Source organism: Mastigoproctus giganteus, chromosome 5, assembly GCF_048544385.1.
Source record: "Mastigoproctus giganteus isolate SK-2022 chromosome 5, ASM4854438v1, whole genome shotgun sequence".
In the NCBI taxonomy this organism is placed as follows: Eukaryota; Metazoa; Arthropoda; class Arachnida; order Uropygi; family Thelyphonidae; genus Mastigoproctus; species Mastigoproctus giganteus.
The window spans coordinates 222977955-222992640 of NC_143579.1; the positions used below are offsets into that span (position 1 = coordinate 222977955).

The following is a 14686-nucleotide window of genomic DNA, read 5'->3' on the forward strand; positions in this document are numbered from 1 at the left end:
AATTAATTGTTTTAAAATGTTAGAAAATTTATTCATTCCCACTTATTTCTGATTTAATTCCCATATTTTACTGTATTTCTAAATGTTGAATTACAGTATTTTTCATTGTTGAAAAGGTCATATTTCTTTATAACGAATTTTTTCAAGCGAATGATCAATTTTGTTATATGGAGGTCTGACTGTATTTGTTGACATTAGACTTGAACTACTGCAGACTGTAATTTTCAGGAAATACGTATGAAGGAAGGTTGTTCCAGAAAACGGAAGTTGAATGAATAAATGAGCTGGTTCTGTGAGTTTGAAGTTGGACAGCAAAAGGATGTTGACTGGTTGCACCACATGTTTGGGCTACTTTTAAAGAGACAGCAGGAATTATAGAAGCCAATTCAGAAGAGCAGTGACCATAGAAGTATCTATAGAAAAGGCATTCAGCAGAAACAGAATGTCTATGAAAATGTCTAGTTCTATCACATTATAGAATAGCATGTGTGGCACATTAGTGAAGAATAAATGACATACACAGAGTTAACAAGAACAATTTATAGGGGTAGTTTTGAGTTCCAAACTAAGGCCCCTTACCAACTTAAAAAACAGATCAATATTAAAGTCCATTAAGTCCATTGAATTCATCCATATAATGGATTGTTGGGAGGGGATAATCTTCAGTTTGTTGGAGAGGGGGCTATTTCAATTGACATTAGAGGAATATGCAATTTCATGCTTTCCTTTGCCATAAAAAAGATGTAATCCATCCTTTATATGGTAGACTAGCTAAGGTGTCATATTTTGCATAGGTTGTCATAATAAAATCCTGAGATATCTAAATATTCTCATAATATAGGACCATTTATTTTATAATATCTGGCAACTGATGATGCTCTCTTACAGAATGCATCAAAAAAAAATAATAACCAGGTGCACATCTGTAATATTCCTCAGGTTTCCTTAGTAAGATGCAAAGTTTCATATCTCCAGTTTCATTTCACAGCCTTGAAACTATGGTGCTGTTACATGAATACACACAATACACGGTACATATATCAAATAATTTTTGTAGGTTAGAAATAATTATATTGTAATTTAAGATTCTTATAAACCATTAACAGGATGAAGTATAGTATATCTGTTATGCTCTGAAAAAGATCATAACATAGCCCTATTGCATTATTTTCTAACAAGACTTTTTTTAAAAAAAGAGATACACTTTTGCTTTGTATAACAATTTCTAGGAATGCTATAATCATGTAACTTGAGCAATACTTGCATATGAATTTCTTTTTCACCAAATATACTGCTTTGCATTTACATAATCAACATTAATTTTTTCAAGATTAAAAATATATATACACATTATACTATATATTTTACTTACTCTCTCCTTCTTCTTCTTCTGCCATAACAGTGGCCCGGACATGCATAATAGAGGATGAAATGGCTGATACCAATGCTTTCTGTGAACAAATACTTCCAGTGTTGGTAAGTGGTGTCACACGTACAAACTTGGGCTCCGAAGATGACCTACAAAATAAAGATCAAAAGGACTCAAAAATAAGCTTTGAATGTTATAATTGCATAAAGAAAATAAAAATAATTTTTTTAAAAAAAAAATATATATACTAAATTAAACAAACTCTTTCTCTACGTAGGAAATCACTATTTATTCTACAGCTACATATGGAACAGACATAGTCTGACCATAGTATAGATCTTCATCAAAGAAATTAACTGAAATATCAATGTCTTTAAAGTGCACCAACTGCTTAACATGATAGCAAACACTACATCTGCAATTTTACATGATAAAAGTATATATACCCATGAGCCAAAACATTATGACCACCTACTTAATATGATGTTGGTCTTCCATGTGCAGCCAAAACAGCTCGTACCCAGCAAGGCATGGACGTTACAAGATTTCTAAATGTGTCTTGTGGTATCTGGTACCAACATGTAACCAGCAGATCCTTTAACTCCTGTAAGGTCTGTGGTTGAGACGCCGCAGACCGGAGTTGCTGTTCCAACACAAACCACAGATGCTCAACGGGATTGATGTCTGAGGAATTTGGAGACCAGGACAATACCTGGAAGTCTTTCTCGCATTCCATGGACCAGTCTCAAACAATCTGGGCAGTGTGGCATGGCGCATTATCCTGCTGAAAGACAGCACCACCAGAGGGAAAGACCACTGCCATGAAAGGGTGTACCTTGTCAGCAATGATGTTTAGGTAAAGTGCTCATTATCTAATGGCCAAAGGGGTTCCCCCCATCTCTGTGTTGTGTACTGTCTGTGAAACACAGAATACTGTGAAGGCCAGAGATTTTAAAAAGTGTAAGGTATATGTTTATGTTGTGTAGTGCCATGTTGTGTTGTTCCTCTGACCTTTTAACCATTGGGCCCCTAGTGAGACCCCCCCCATTGCCCCAAGGAGGCAGGTCAGGCATAGAGGGATTGCATTAGAAGTAAGTACTCTGGCAGGCCCTGCCACCTAATTTCCTAAGATTTCAGTGGCAAGGGCCTAAAAAAAAAGTGCATATTCAGTTAGAGTAGGGATAAAGACTGAAGAAGGGAGGGGAAACAAATAGAAGTATGCAGACTGTCTGCACTGCTCAGAAAACTTTATATCTGCCTGCACAATTATCCCCAGGTCCTTTTCGTTCTCTACCACTGTCAGTGTAGTACTCCAGAGTTGATACGTCACTCTGGGGTTGCTGCTTCCCATATCTAGTACTTTACATTTGTATTTGTCAATGTTAAACTTCATTTGCCACCTCTCAGCCCATCTGCTCAAATTTTCTAGATCCTGTTGCAGCAGCGTATATAAAAATGACTTCAGGTAAATAAGTGCTAGAGACAATATTTATAAGTAACATTCTTCATTCACTGACATTACTTAATTTAACAAAAAAAGAAAAAAAAAAATGCTGATCATAATTGCCACCATACTTATTTTCTAAACTGTTCTGCTCTCCCTAACTTGTACTAAACATTCTCCAGTCACAACAATTGATATGCAAACATGACTCAACATTCACATCCTAGTTTGCCTTCATAAGCTTTCACATCACAAATTTTGATGGCACTTTAAGGTATCAAAATTACCTACAAAAATCATGTTAAGTAGTTTTACAGCTGCACTGAGCATGTTCACTTGTTGTTTTACAGATTGTTGAAGATGATGAAGACCATGCACAGAAAAAGGAACACTACTTGTAAATATCATGTTTCTAACATTCTCTTACTGACAGTTATTCACATTTCATGGGTTCTCATTTAAAATTATCACCATAATGAGTTATTCTGGGTTTCTTCCCACAGATATACAAAGTGGCAATTATGGATATATTTAATAGAAACATATTTATTTGAACATGAACCTGCACTTGAAGCAGGTAATTTTTCTTATATATTTTATTTTGAAATTTAAAATTATCTACACAATACATAAAACGAATACAATTCCTCAAGAATGGCTTGAGGTAAGCTGGTTGGCTGGATGTATAACCTACCCAACAAGTGTTTAAGAATGTCATTTTGGCATACATTTCTTTAGCTCTTTTATGCTCTAAACCACTTTACCAATTCAGTAGTAATCTTCTCCATTAAAATTTGAAATAGCTCCCACAACAACCCTTTACACATCTCTAAATCAGTTAAGGTAAATACCAAATGACTCAACAATTAAGGCCATGTGACAAGAGGTAATTTGCAAGCCAACATGGAATACAAATTCTGCAATTTGTATTCTATGTTGAATAGGGACACTTTATATTATCTATAACATTATGAACAATCTCATACTCTCAATATGTTTTATTTGTCAGAAAGGGCTATTTTGAAGCAAAACTTCAAGGCAACCAAGGCTAAACTTCAGACTTAAGTGTGCCATGTCTACATGTTCTAAGACTGGCTTGTATCTCTGTTTGAATCCTCACCACCACAAACCTGAAGTATACCACTAATGGATATCCTTGGCTGGCTAAGAATACCACTTGGTGTATGCGAAAATATTAGTTACCAAGAATTATACAGCAATATTGAAGGAGCAGTAGCAGTTCCGATAAATACCTCAACTATGCAGCTACATGACATAATGGCACTTACGTCACTATCATGGCTGGTTCTAAATTTTAAAATACTTTTAAATAGTTCTATATTTAAAAATGGGGGGGGGGATGTGGTTTACAAAGCCAAATGTGATGAAAACCTCATGCCTCTTTCTGATCAAATTTTAGAAGTATAAAATATACTAAGATAAAATTAAGATGTATAAACTTCTCACTGAAACTGACCATTTATAACACTTAGTTCCACCATCAACAACCTGCAAAGTGAAATTAGTTGGTGTGCCATGATTATAAGGTAAAAGTAATCTCGGGGCATTTAGTTTGTGTCCCTGTGACAAGCACATAAATATTGTCAAGCATATTGTTTTCCAAGTAATAGTTCTTAAAAAAAATAACATGATGTAAACAAAAAACCTTTGTCCTACGTATTAAAGAAGTTAAATTTTAGCATTGGTTACTCAAAACCAATCATTATTCATACACAAACTGAAAATTCAGCTTCAAAATTCCATAATACCGAGCCCATTACCAACGTGGCCAACAACCTGAACGTACACAGTCAATAACCTTCAGTGGTGCCCTCTATTCTGTAAAACTATTTTAAAAAATTTACCATTGAAGGTTATTTATATCACGTGAAATTACACGTAACGTAGTTTATTAGACTGTTCGCCTACATTACGTTAAAGTGACGTTTCGGGTATCTTACCGATACCCATCATCAGACCATGCTGTTGGGGAAACAGAAAATAGAAAAGGTTACAAATTTTGAATATTTTAGAATATTACAGTTACAATTACCAATATTACTATTACAATTACAACTATCAATATTAGCAAATGTAATATTGATAGTTGTAATTGTAATAGTAATATTGGTAATTATAATCGAAATTATAAACAGCTGTTAATAATGTGAATGGAAAATCAGATTCAGAAGCATGTTCCCCTGAGTTTAATGACCATTCAAGCAAAAGCAACAAGTATTTATAAAAATATTAAACATAAGTACGGCAAAACCCACCCTAAGTTCGCGGAAAGCAACGAGTGGTTTAAGAGGTTCAAGCATCGCGCTGGTTTCCACAACGTTAAAGTATGCGGTGAAGTCACCAGTACCGATTCTGCAGCTGCAGAGAAATTTTGTGATGTTTTGGAAAAAATTTTGATGTAGGCGGCTATTCAATGCAGCAATTTTTTTACGTTGACGAGTCTGCTCACTGTTGGAAAAAAATGCCGGATCGAACACACATTGTCAAAGAGGAAGATACAATGCCAGGTTTCAAGGCATCAAAAGATAGGGCCACGCTCTTGCTTGGGCTAATGCAGCGAGAGATTACAGATTAAAACCACTGCTTGTGTACCATTCTGAAAATCCTCGTGCATTTAAGGGCATCAATAAACCCACCTTACCCGTGCATTTCCGATCGAACCAGACAGCATGGATAACAATATCTCTCTTTGAGGATTGGTTTAAATGCTGCTTCATTCCCGAGGTTGAAAATGTTGTAAAGACAACGACGTTACTTTCATGATTTTGCTTCTATTAGATAATGTTCCTGGGCATGCTCCACATCTAGATGATTTCAATTCGAACGTGAGAGTTATATTTCTACCGCCAAACACGACTTCACTCATCCAACCTATGGATCAGGGTGTTATTTCAAATTTAAAAGCATACTATTTACTCACAATATTTGCTCAGGCATTGTCTGCAGTAGACGATGAGAAAAATTTTACGTTGAGAGACTTTGAAAATCTTACAATATTTACCACGCCATCTTAAACATTAATAAGGCCTGGGAAGAAATTACTAAAAGTTGTTTAAATGTCACATGGAAGAAAATATGCCCACGGCACGTAAAATGCTACGGAGGATTTGAAAACGAAGGTTACAGATAAGATTGTAAAGGTTGCAGAGCTACTCCAGTTGGAGGTTGATGCCAAAGACGTGGAAGAGTTAATAGAGGAAGAGAAGGAATTATCTAACGAATAACATATTGACTTGCAGGCAGCAATAGTGAAAGAAGAAAATGCTGACGAAGCTCAAGATGAATCTAATGAGCAACCGAGACGCTTCATCGCCAGAGAGATAGCAATGGCATTTCGTGAAATTGCATCGGCAATGGCGAGGTTTCAGAAGATGGATCCTGACAGAGAACGATTCTTAAAAGTTAACAGAGGGGTTAATGATATGCTTGCTACAAAGAAATCTACGATAAAAAAAGAAAAAAGCCACAGTCCAGTCATCCATTAGTATGTTCTTTCGTAAGGTTGAGCGGCCGACCCCCTTCTATATCCCCCACAGCCCTCAACCTCCGCAGTGGCGTACGTATCAGCTGAAGACGTCGATTTTGGCAACGATGCTCGAGAGGTAAAATTTACTAATGTTATGCCTGTCTCCTCTCTTTTTTTGTAATTTTATAATTTTGAAATTTTTTAAATTGCGCGCTTTTGTAATTTTTCATGCGCATGAGATAAAAAAAATTGAATAAATACAATAAATAATTCTATTTACATGTTCATCGAACATTTCTTTTTTGATTCAATCAATTCAGCGAGCACAGTTGCGAGTGCTGAGGGGAAATTCCCCGACTTATGTAGCGTTCCGCGGAACGCAACCCTTGCGTAAGTCGGGGAGTTCCTGTATAATATAATACAATTAAAAAAGTAGCATCCTTCTGTAAAGTGTAGTATACCTTTGAAATTCAGTTACTCCTCTAGCTCAGAAAAATCACCTGAGAGGGCATAAATTCAAATTGAGGAAAGACAGATGTAGGATAGACGTGCGGAAATTTGCCTTTAGCCAGCGGGTGGTTGGTTGGTGGAACAGACTTCCATCCCTTGTGGTGGAGGTTGATAGCCTAAATAAGTTTAAGGCTCAGCTGGACAGGTATTTTGAACGAACAGAGGGGTGAAGTGGAAGTGGGGTTTTTTTTTTTTTTTTGGCTGATGCTGCATAAGCTTGCTTTCTTGCATCAAATGCCTCTACTAATGCTAATGCTAATGCTAATACTTCCATTTGTTTTCTTTGAATTTTACTTCTAGTATAGTACAATTGTATATTAGCTCTTCTAACTGTTTCTATTTTTAATTTGGAAAATAATATGACAAAAATGTTGCGTGCAGTGGTAATTAAATTCAGTTATTTCAGAGGAAAAATGTGCGACTAACAAAGTCCAGCGTACGGAGCAAGTCCATAATTGTGCATATTCTTGGTCGATTTTCCTGGTTTGCTGTACGAAAAACCCGAGTTTCCGATTGAGAACCTTGTTGTCCTCAATTTTACCGAATGACTCAGCCGCAGAGTGAAAAAAAAACAACATAAAAGTACCTCACATCATTGACGGGATTCGAATCCGGGCCTTTCTGACCCAGTGTGGGGCTGTCGGTGATTATTAACCACTGTGTTACACACGCTGACGAGCAGGCAACTAAAGCGGCAGCCAAGCAAGATAAAGTGTGCATGCGCTACACTCATGCCGCCATCAGTGGGCGCGGTGTACCGACTATTGTAGGGAGATTTAATTAAAGGTGATACGTATGACATAAATATTCACAGATGCATATTTATAGATTTAAGGGTGAAAATGCGCGAATTTTAGGAACCATTATTTTATTTTATTTTATTTATTTTTCGTAGAAAGAAAAGATGGCATAATGAAGAAGAGGACCAGGTTTGGGCATGCTCAAAGAGCTCTTTTTACCGAACCTGGCCTTACACGGCCCTTCTCGAGGGGAACGTTTTGGAAAATTATTTTTTAAATTGCACTACAGTTGGCGATTGTGTCGATGACACATTGAGTGCAGTCCTATATTCAGAAATTGTCCAACAAGAAATATGACCTACTCGTTTATACACCGATTATGTATGAATTATACTGTATCTAATACACTGGTGTGCAAAACTTAAGGACCAACACTATTTCTAAAGGTTACAACCACAAAATCTTTACTGATGAGAGTAGATTCAGTCTCAGCAGCGATTCTATATGTCAGCTAATTGGCGAGAGGTCGGCACAGGGTATCCCGCAAACATTACTGAAAGGGATCGATATGGCGGTCGAGGTTTTTTCGTCTGGGAAGACGTTATCTTGGACGTACACAACTCCAGATACTGTAACCGGTGCACGCTGCTGCACTAAGGTAATCCTTCTCCATGTGCGTCTGTTCCGAGGAGCCATTGGCCCCGAGTTCGTGCTTATGCATGATAACGCCACACCCCATCGCACTGCAGTTGTTTATATGCTTTTGGAAAGTGAGGACATTATTCGTGTGGATTGGCCTAGCCGTTCCCTTCGATCTAAATCCCATTGAACATACATGGAACGCTCTGGGGAGACGCCTAGCGGCACATCCACACCCACCAGAAAATGTTCACCAGCTGAAGATAGCGCTGACAGAGGAATGGATGATGTTACCGCAAGAACTTATCAACAACATTGTTCTAAGTATGGATAGGCGGTGCAAAGCCTGCATCGACATTATGGGTGGCCATATCTCCTACTGAGGACCACCTCTTCTCTTTGTTCCATCTTTGGCAGTGATGCATCTGTATCATGCAATTGGTATGCTTTTCCCATATCCAAGCCACTCCAATGAGAAGCTACAGGTGAAAACCTGACTGGTCCTTAAATTTTGCACACCAGTGTATATGTAGTTGTATTCTGTGAAATAAGTAAAGAACAAAATTCTGTACCAGGTACATAATGTGTCCTGCCGCGAGCATATTTAAAGTGTTTTACATTTAAGAGTCATCGGCAGGCGTTAAAACGTTTTAATTTTCAGATATTAATAAAAGTCATGGATAATAATATAACAATGTTTTTATTTTATTAATAATAATTACATATCGGTTACTGAAAGTATTGGTATGTTTTGACTAAAGCAGGATACATAATTTTTACATTGAAGAGATTTTAGTTCACGACTAAATACACCATCTATAGTAGTTCCATTATGTGTAGTATTTATCGAAAGATCTGATGACATGTCTAAGCTGAAGAATATTTTCATAAATGTGCAGAATTGTAAAGAAAAAAATTACATTCAATCTGAAAACACCAGGTGACATGAAACTAGATACGTTTTCGAATTAACGAATTTCCCATTTTCCGAAAGTTTTTATTATCTTAAAACCTTAATATTTCTGTTTCTAAATTCCTTAGCTTTCCAACGATATGCTGTAAGTTCACATTATCCCGTTTATTACGTGAGAAAATTTCCTTGATCACATGTTCATATTTTCCAATATCCTGGGAAAACTGCTGCAATTTTCAGAGGTTTGAAAGATGTCCTTCTAGTATAGAGCTAAGATGAAGCTCCATGGAAAATGTCATTAAATTTGGTCCAGAATTATACAAGTATGGTTGCAACAAAACAAGTTACAATAATTCGCTTCTGGAGGAAGCTGAAGATGACGTCACTTCCGTAACACTTTTCGCATGACGGTTTTCCGTTAAAATAGTTTTGGAAAACGCCAGTAAAAACGTTTTTAACATCAAAATAATCATTTAAGCCTCAGAGGGGATATACAAATGTTGTTGAACATGTGGATAATGCATTTTGTATGTCTTTGTTTTTAAATAAAAATTTCTCTAGAATTTATAACTAGAATATAATGATATAGGATGCAGGATATACTTAATGCTGAAAACAGAATATGACAAATTTGAGGAACGTTGCTGCTTTAGGTATACGATCGTAGGGAAATTCCTGCTCCATTTGCCTGTTCAGGTGATGTTGGTTGGTTGTTGTAGGGATTTAGGCGCATCAGCAACTTAGGCTGTATTCAGCCGTATTTAATTTGTCTGTTAATTGTGATCGATTTGCTAAAATTGGTCTGTGATCGATTTGCTAATTACTGAGCGAAAAACCAGAGTTCTAGGAGAAAAAGCCATGCTACCCTGGCTTGAGGCCAGCTAAATCAGCCACATTGTGAAAAATACCCGTTCAAATCCCGTGAATTCCTCGCGTCATCCACGGGATTCGAACTCGTGTCTTTTCCACCCGGTGTGGGAAGGATGATGATTACACCAACTGTGCTACCCAAGAGGGCCAATTCTTTCCCAATTCATATGTTGTTCCAGAGTTTCTCCCATTAGCCAATTCTTTTCCAAATTAAGTATTAAAGTGTAGTTGTTGCGAAACCTAGGGTCCCCCCCCCATTAGCTGCTTTTATACTTCTTGTGGTGAGGCTTACATCATAACCGGTCACGTGCGTGTAGTGTTTTGTGTGTAAATTTGTGCTCTGATCTGCTGTTATGTTATGTGACGGCGCCTGGCATTTTACCAAAGGGCCCATTCTGGTATCAGGATCGCCAAACAGAGAAAGCTCCTCAAGAACATTCCTGTCTTCTTTGAGGGAAGAGTCAAAATATTATGGACTAATTTTCACCCCATCAAACTCCATTAATAGGGAAACATTTATCATTAACAAATATATGTACTATGTACAATCAATAGCAAGTCTAAGTTGGCTTCAACAGTTCACCAAACAATACAGGTCCAAAAAGATAATCCACTGGATTAGCATTTCCAAGAATCAAAAAAGAATAATCTTCAGAGGCATAGAAATCCAGCAGTTCTAATTTATAACAATATTACTGTTATCATCTAATATATTAAATCACTGTGAGAACTCGTAGTTAGAATAAATAAATAACTTAAGTGTAGTTGTTGCGGACCCAATGGTTTCCCCCATTAACCACTTTTATATTTCTATATGATGAGTCTTGCGCCATAACCGGTCGCGTGCGTGGTGTTTTGTGTGTAAATTTGTGCTCTGTTCTGCTGTTGTGTGATGGGCGCCTGGCATTTTACAAAAAGTCCCGTCCTGGTAACAGGATCCGCAAACAGAGGAAGCTCCTCAAGAACATTCCTGTCTTCTTTGAGGAAAGAGTCCAAATATCATGGACCAATTCTTTCCCAACGGTAAGAAATGAACTTCAAATGTTTCTCTGGTTAGAAAACGTTTCGTGTTTTATAACATTAAGTGGCCAACTGAATGTTATAAAATTCTAGGCGCTCGCCAGATTGAAAGAGAACCTCATGGGATATTAAACTACCATACCAAGACAACCCTTATGCCCCTTCCCTCTGCAGTGGCAATCTGATAGTTTCGCCAAGTTCATTGAGATTCGGATTGTCTGATTATGTAATTATATAACTGAACTTGAAGCACTGGGACTTTCTTCGTATAGAGCAATGATAACTGTGTTAATGGAAATTAACAATAACTTCCATTTCAAGTAGATGTTTTCAAAAGTTTTTATTTATAAATTTAGCCCAGTCGCTTCCTTCAACTTGGAAAGATCAGTTCTCTGCCTTTGAAATGAATTCGGACGATAAAAACCATAGATTTACAAATGACCATATTATAAATCTATGGCTGTTATCTATGAAAAAAATACAGCTGTTTACTGTAACAAAGGTTATTCCATGCTATTCGCAAAATGATCCTTATCCTTAAACTAATAGGTATACTTAATATTTATCCTTAAATTAATAGGTTTCGTTACTTTTAAACATTGAATACAAAGACATTCATTGCAATTCAATTAATTGTAATAAACTAGTAATAAATGTAAAAATGCTCTTGTTATTGTATTACAGTATTTTGGTGCATATTTTCGTATATTTTAGATATTGTTTAATATAGTACATATTAAATAAAAAAAAACTTCAATAATAATGCATGTACTGTATTTATGTATTATTTAGTAGGTGGATAGTGAAGCGCCTTCTAGCGGACGTATCAGATACACACGTGACATTCATTTTCGCTTACTGTGAGGTTTAAGGAAGGGTGCCTAGAGAAGTGATAATATTGTAAGTTAGCGTTTGCTTTTTCTTCCCGTTATAATACGCAAAATTTAAAAGAAAAAAAAAATGGGTGACGCAGATATGCTTCCTCCCCTCGAATCGTCACTAAAAAATATTCTGGATCAGAAGTCCCTGAAGTGGGTATTTATTGGAGGTAAAGGTGGAGTCGGAAAAACAACTTGTAGTTGTAGTTTGGCTGTACAGTTGGCATCTGTTAGGGAAAGTGTGCTTATTATTTCGACAGATCCTGCACATAACATTTCTGATGCATTCGATCAAAAATTTTCAAAGGTCCCAACTCTCGTAAAAGGTTTCCATAATTTGTACGCTATGGAAATTGATCCAAATCTTGGCGTTACTGAATTGCCTGAAGAGTATTTTGATGAAGCAGATCCAATGCGTATGAGTAAAGGAATGATGCAGGAAATTCTTGGAGCTTTTCCAGGTATAGATGAAGCTATGAGTTATGCTGAAGTCATGAAACTTGTGAAAAGTATGAATTTTTCCGTTGTAATATTTGACACCGCACCAACTGGACATACACTCCGCCTTTTATCATTTCCCCAAGTAGTAGAAAAAGGTTTGGGAAAACTTTTGAGATTAAAGACCCAGCTGAATCCATTTATATCTCAGGTGGCATCATTGTTAGGATTACAGGATTTTACAGCCGATGTGATGTCTTCTAAGGTTGAAGAAATGTTACCTGTAATTCGACAAGTGAACGAACAGTTTAGAGACCCAGACCAAACAACGTTTGTGTGTGTGTGTATAGCGGAGTTTTTATCATTGTACGAAACAGAAAGACTAGTTCAAGAATTAACAAAATATGGCATAGATACACATAACATTGTAGTAAATCAGTTGCTGTTTCTTAAACCTAATGAAAAACCATGTAAAATGTGTGCTGCGAGATGTAAGTTACAAGCAAAATATATAGATCAAATTGCTGATCTCTATGAAGATTTTCACATTACTCACCTTCCTTTATTGGATCATGAAGTGCGTGGTTCTGATCAGGTAAAAGAATTCTCACGTTACCTTGTGACTCCATATGAAGCATAATAAAAGGGGGCCTTTTTATTTTTAGCACAGTTTGCTTGTTTGTATAAGTAAACTTGACGTCTTTTTCAAACGCCTTTATTGTATAAAAAAAGAAAAAAGTTATGGGATGGTCATGTACTCTGTGAAATATGCATTCAGTTTATTTAACCCTTTACTAAATGTTGAATGAAATTGATATTTTCTGAACCTTTATAAGTGCACACCACTGATCTTTATATTTCATATAATTTCTAGTTGTATGTTTGCTCTCTACAACACATACAGTTTTAATATTTATATTTGAAAGGCATGCTGTAGTAATTTCTTAGACTTTACACTGCTTTACATTTCATGAACTTAGTCATTGAAGATCTGGGAATGAAAATATGAAACAATTAGATATTACAACTATTTCCTAAATTGATAATTGTTAGTATAAAATGTGTTAAACATAACGTACAATTTGAGCAATAATCTATCTGAATATAGCAAGCCTACTAGAAAGCAGTCGTGAATCAATCATGATTTGGATGCAAGCAAACTTGCCTTGCATTTAGTTGTATAACAGAATTTAATTAGAAGAATGCTCATATAACTAATGAAAATGTACCATAATAAGATAGGAACTTGCTGTTTAGTGCTTTCTGAAATGGAGGCTTTTATGCATTTTCACTGAATTCTCAAAACGAGGCTGGTTATAAGTCTTTAGAACTCACATAAATAAATAAAAAAAGCAGAATTAAAAACTGCCAGCAGTTTTTGAAGATTCTTATATGGCTTCTAAATAACATCATGTAGGCATGTATTAACAGATAAAGGGACTTCACAGTGTTGGAAAGAAACAGAATTTATTAAATACGTGGTTTACCAATAAATTTTCTCTTTCTGGCATATAGTTATTGAGAAGTTTCTTTATCTATAAATTTTGGAGTTTATTTCTCTCCCTCCCTCCTGTAAAAATGAAGTTTTTTTATGGAACTAAACAGATCTCTTATTCACTTTGTAGCCCTAACTCTTAACCTTGTATGATAAGGAAAAAAGTCATTTTGTTTATCAGATATGCTTATTAATTGATACACTACTTTTCCATGTGTATGTATCCATTTGTAAATAAAGAAAAAATGAGTTTAGTTATTCTTTCTGTAAGTTCCTGTCACAACTTTTTTTTTATATCAGAATTTTTGAAATATTGTATTTGGAATAATATTATTTTGAAATGTATCAAAATTTTGAAATAGGGCGCCTCTGTGGGCAGGAGCAGTAGTGCGTAGCACACGCTTCTTGATTAGACCGGGGTTTGAGCCCGTGACCACCAAATATGGAGGATGCGAAAGGTCAGGGAATGACCACTGTATATCCCCGGCCCGGATAAAGGGTGAGGGTTGGTGTCAGGGCATCCAGCCGCAAAAACGCTGACCACATATATAATGGGAAAAGGCAAGGACAAAAAAAAAATCAAAATTTTGAAACAGTAGAGGTTGGCATGTTCATATTTCAATGCAGACATTGAAATTATTTAACGGTTGGGTGCATCTGTCTGTTAGACAGATAATGGTATTGTATTAAATGACATTTGCAATTTAGGTTGAATCACAGATATTGATGTGATATCTATGTGAACAAAAGCTTTTTATAGTAAAAAATCAGCTACTATTACTGGAAGGATCAAAGTATCCCAGAGATGCCCACAGTTTTCAAATTAAAATAACATTTCTTAGAAATGCAAGCTAAATTAAGTTAAGCTGTTTTTCGATTTTAT

General features: G+C 36.1%; 2 protein-coding genes across 2 annotated transcripts in view; one reads left to right on the forward strand and one right to left on the reverse strand.

The window, feature by feature from the left end:
• LOC150086148 (nuclear pore membrane glycoprotein 210-like) overlaps positions 1-4569 on the reverse strand; it is a 129924-nt gene extending 125355 nt beyond the window's left edge. The window contains exons 1-2 of the mRNA XM_090373742.1: positions 4291-4569; positions 1373-1518 (exon numbers count right to left, since the gene is read on the reverse strand). Coding sequence (XP_090229868.1) covers positions 1373-1518; positions 4291-4463 — 319 coding nt within the window. The 5' untranslated portion in view covers positions 4464-4569. The remainder of the gene's footprint in view (positions 1-1372; positions 1519-4290) is intronic.
• A 7273-nt stretch (positions 4570-11842) lies between these two features.
• On the forward strand, positions 11843-13157 carry LOC150086149 (ATPase ASNA1 homolog). Its single transcript, XM_090373743.1, has one exon. It carries the CDS (start codon positions 11953-11955, stop codon positions 12946-12948), a length of 996 nt encoding a protein of 331 aa, XP_090229869.1. The 5' UTR covers positions 11843-11952; the 3' UTR covers positions 12949-13157.
• Positions 13158-14686: the final 1529 nt, after the last annotated feature.

Excerpts from the sequence above, each read along its gene's own strand:
- LOC150086149 (XM_090373743.1), top strand. The coding sequence starts at position 11,953 with ATGGGTGACGCAGATATGCTTCCTCCCCTCGAATCGTCACTAAAAAAT.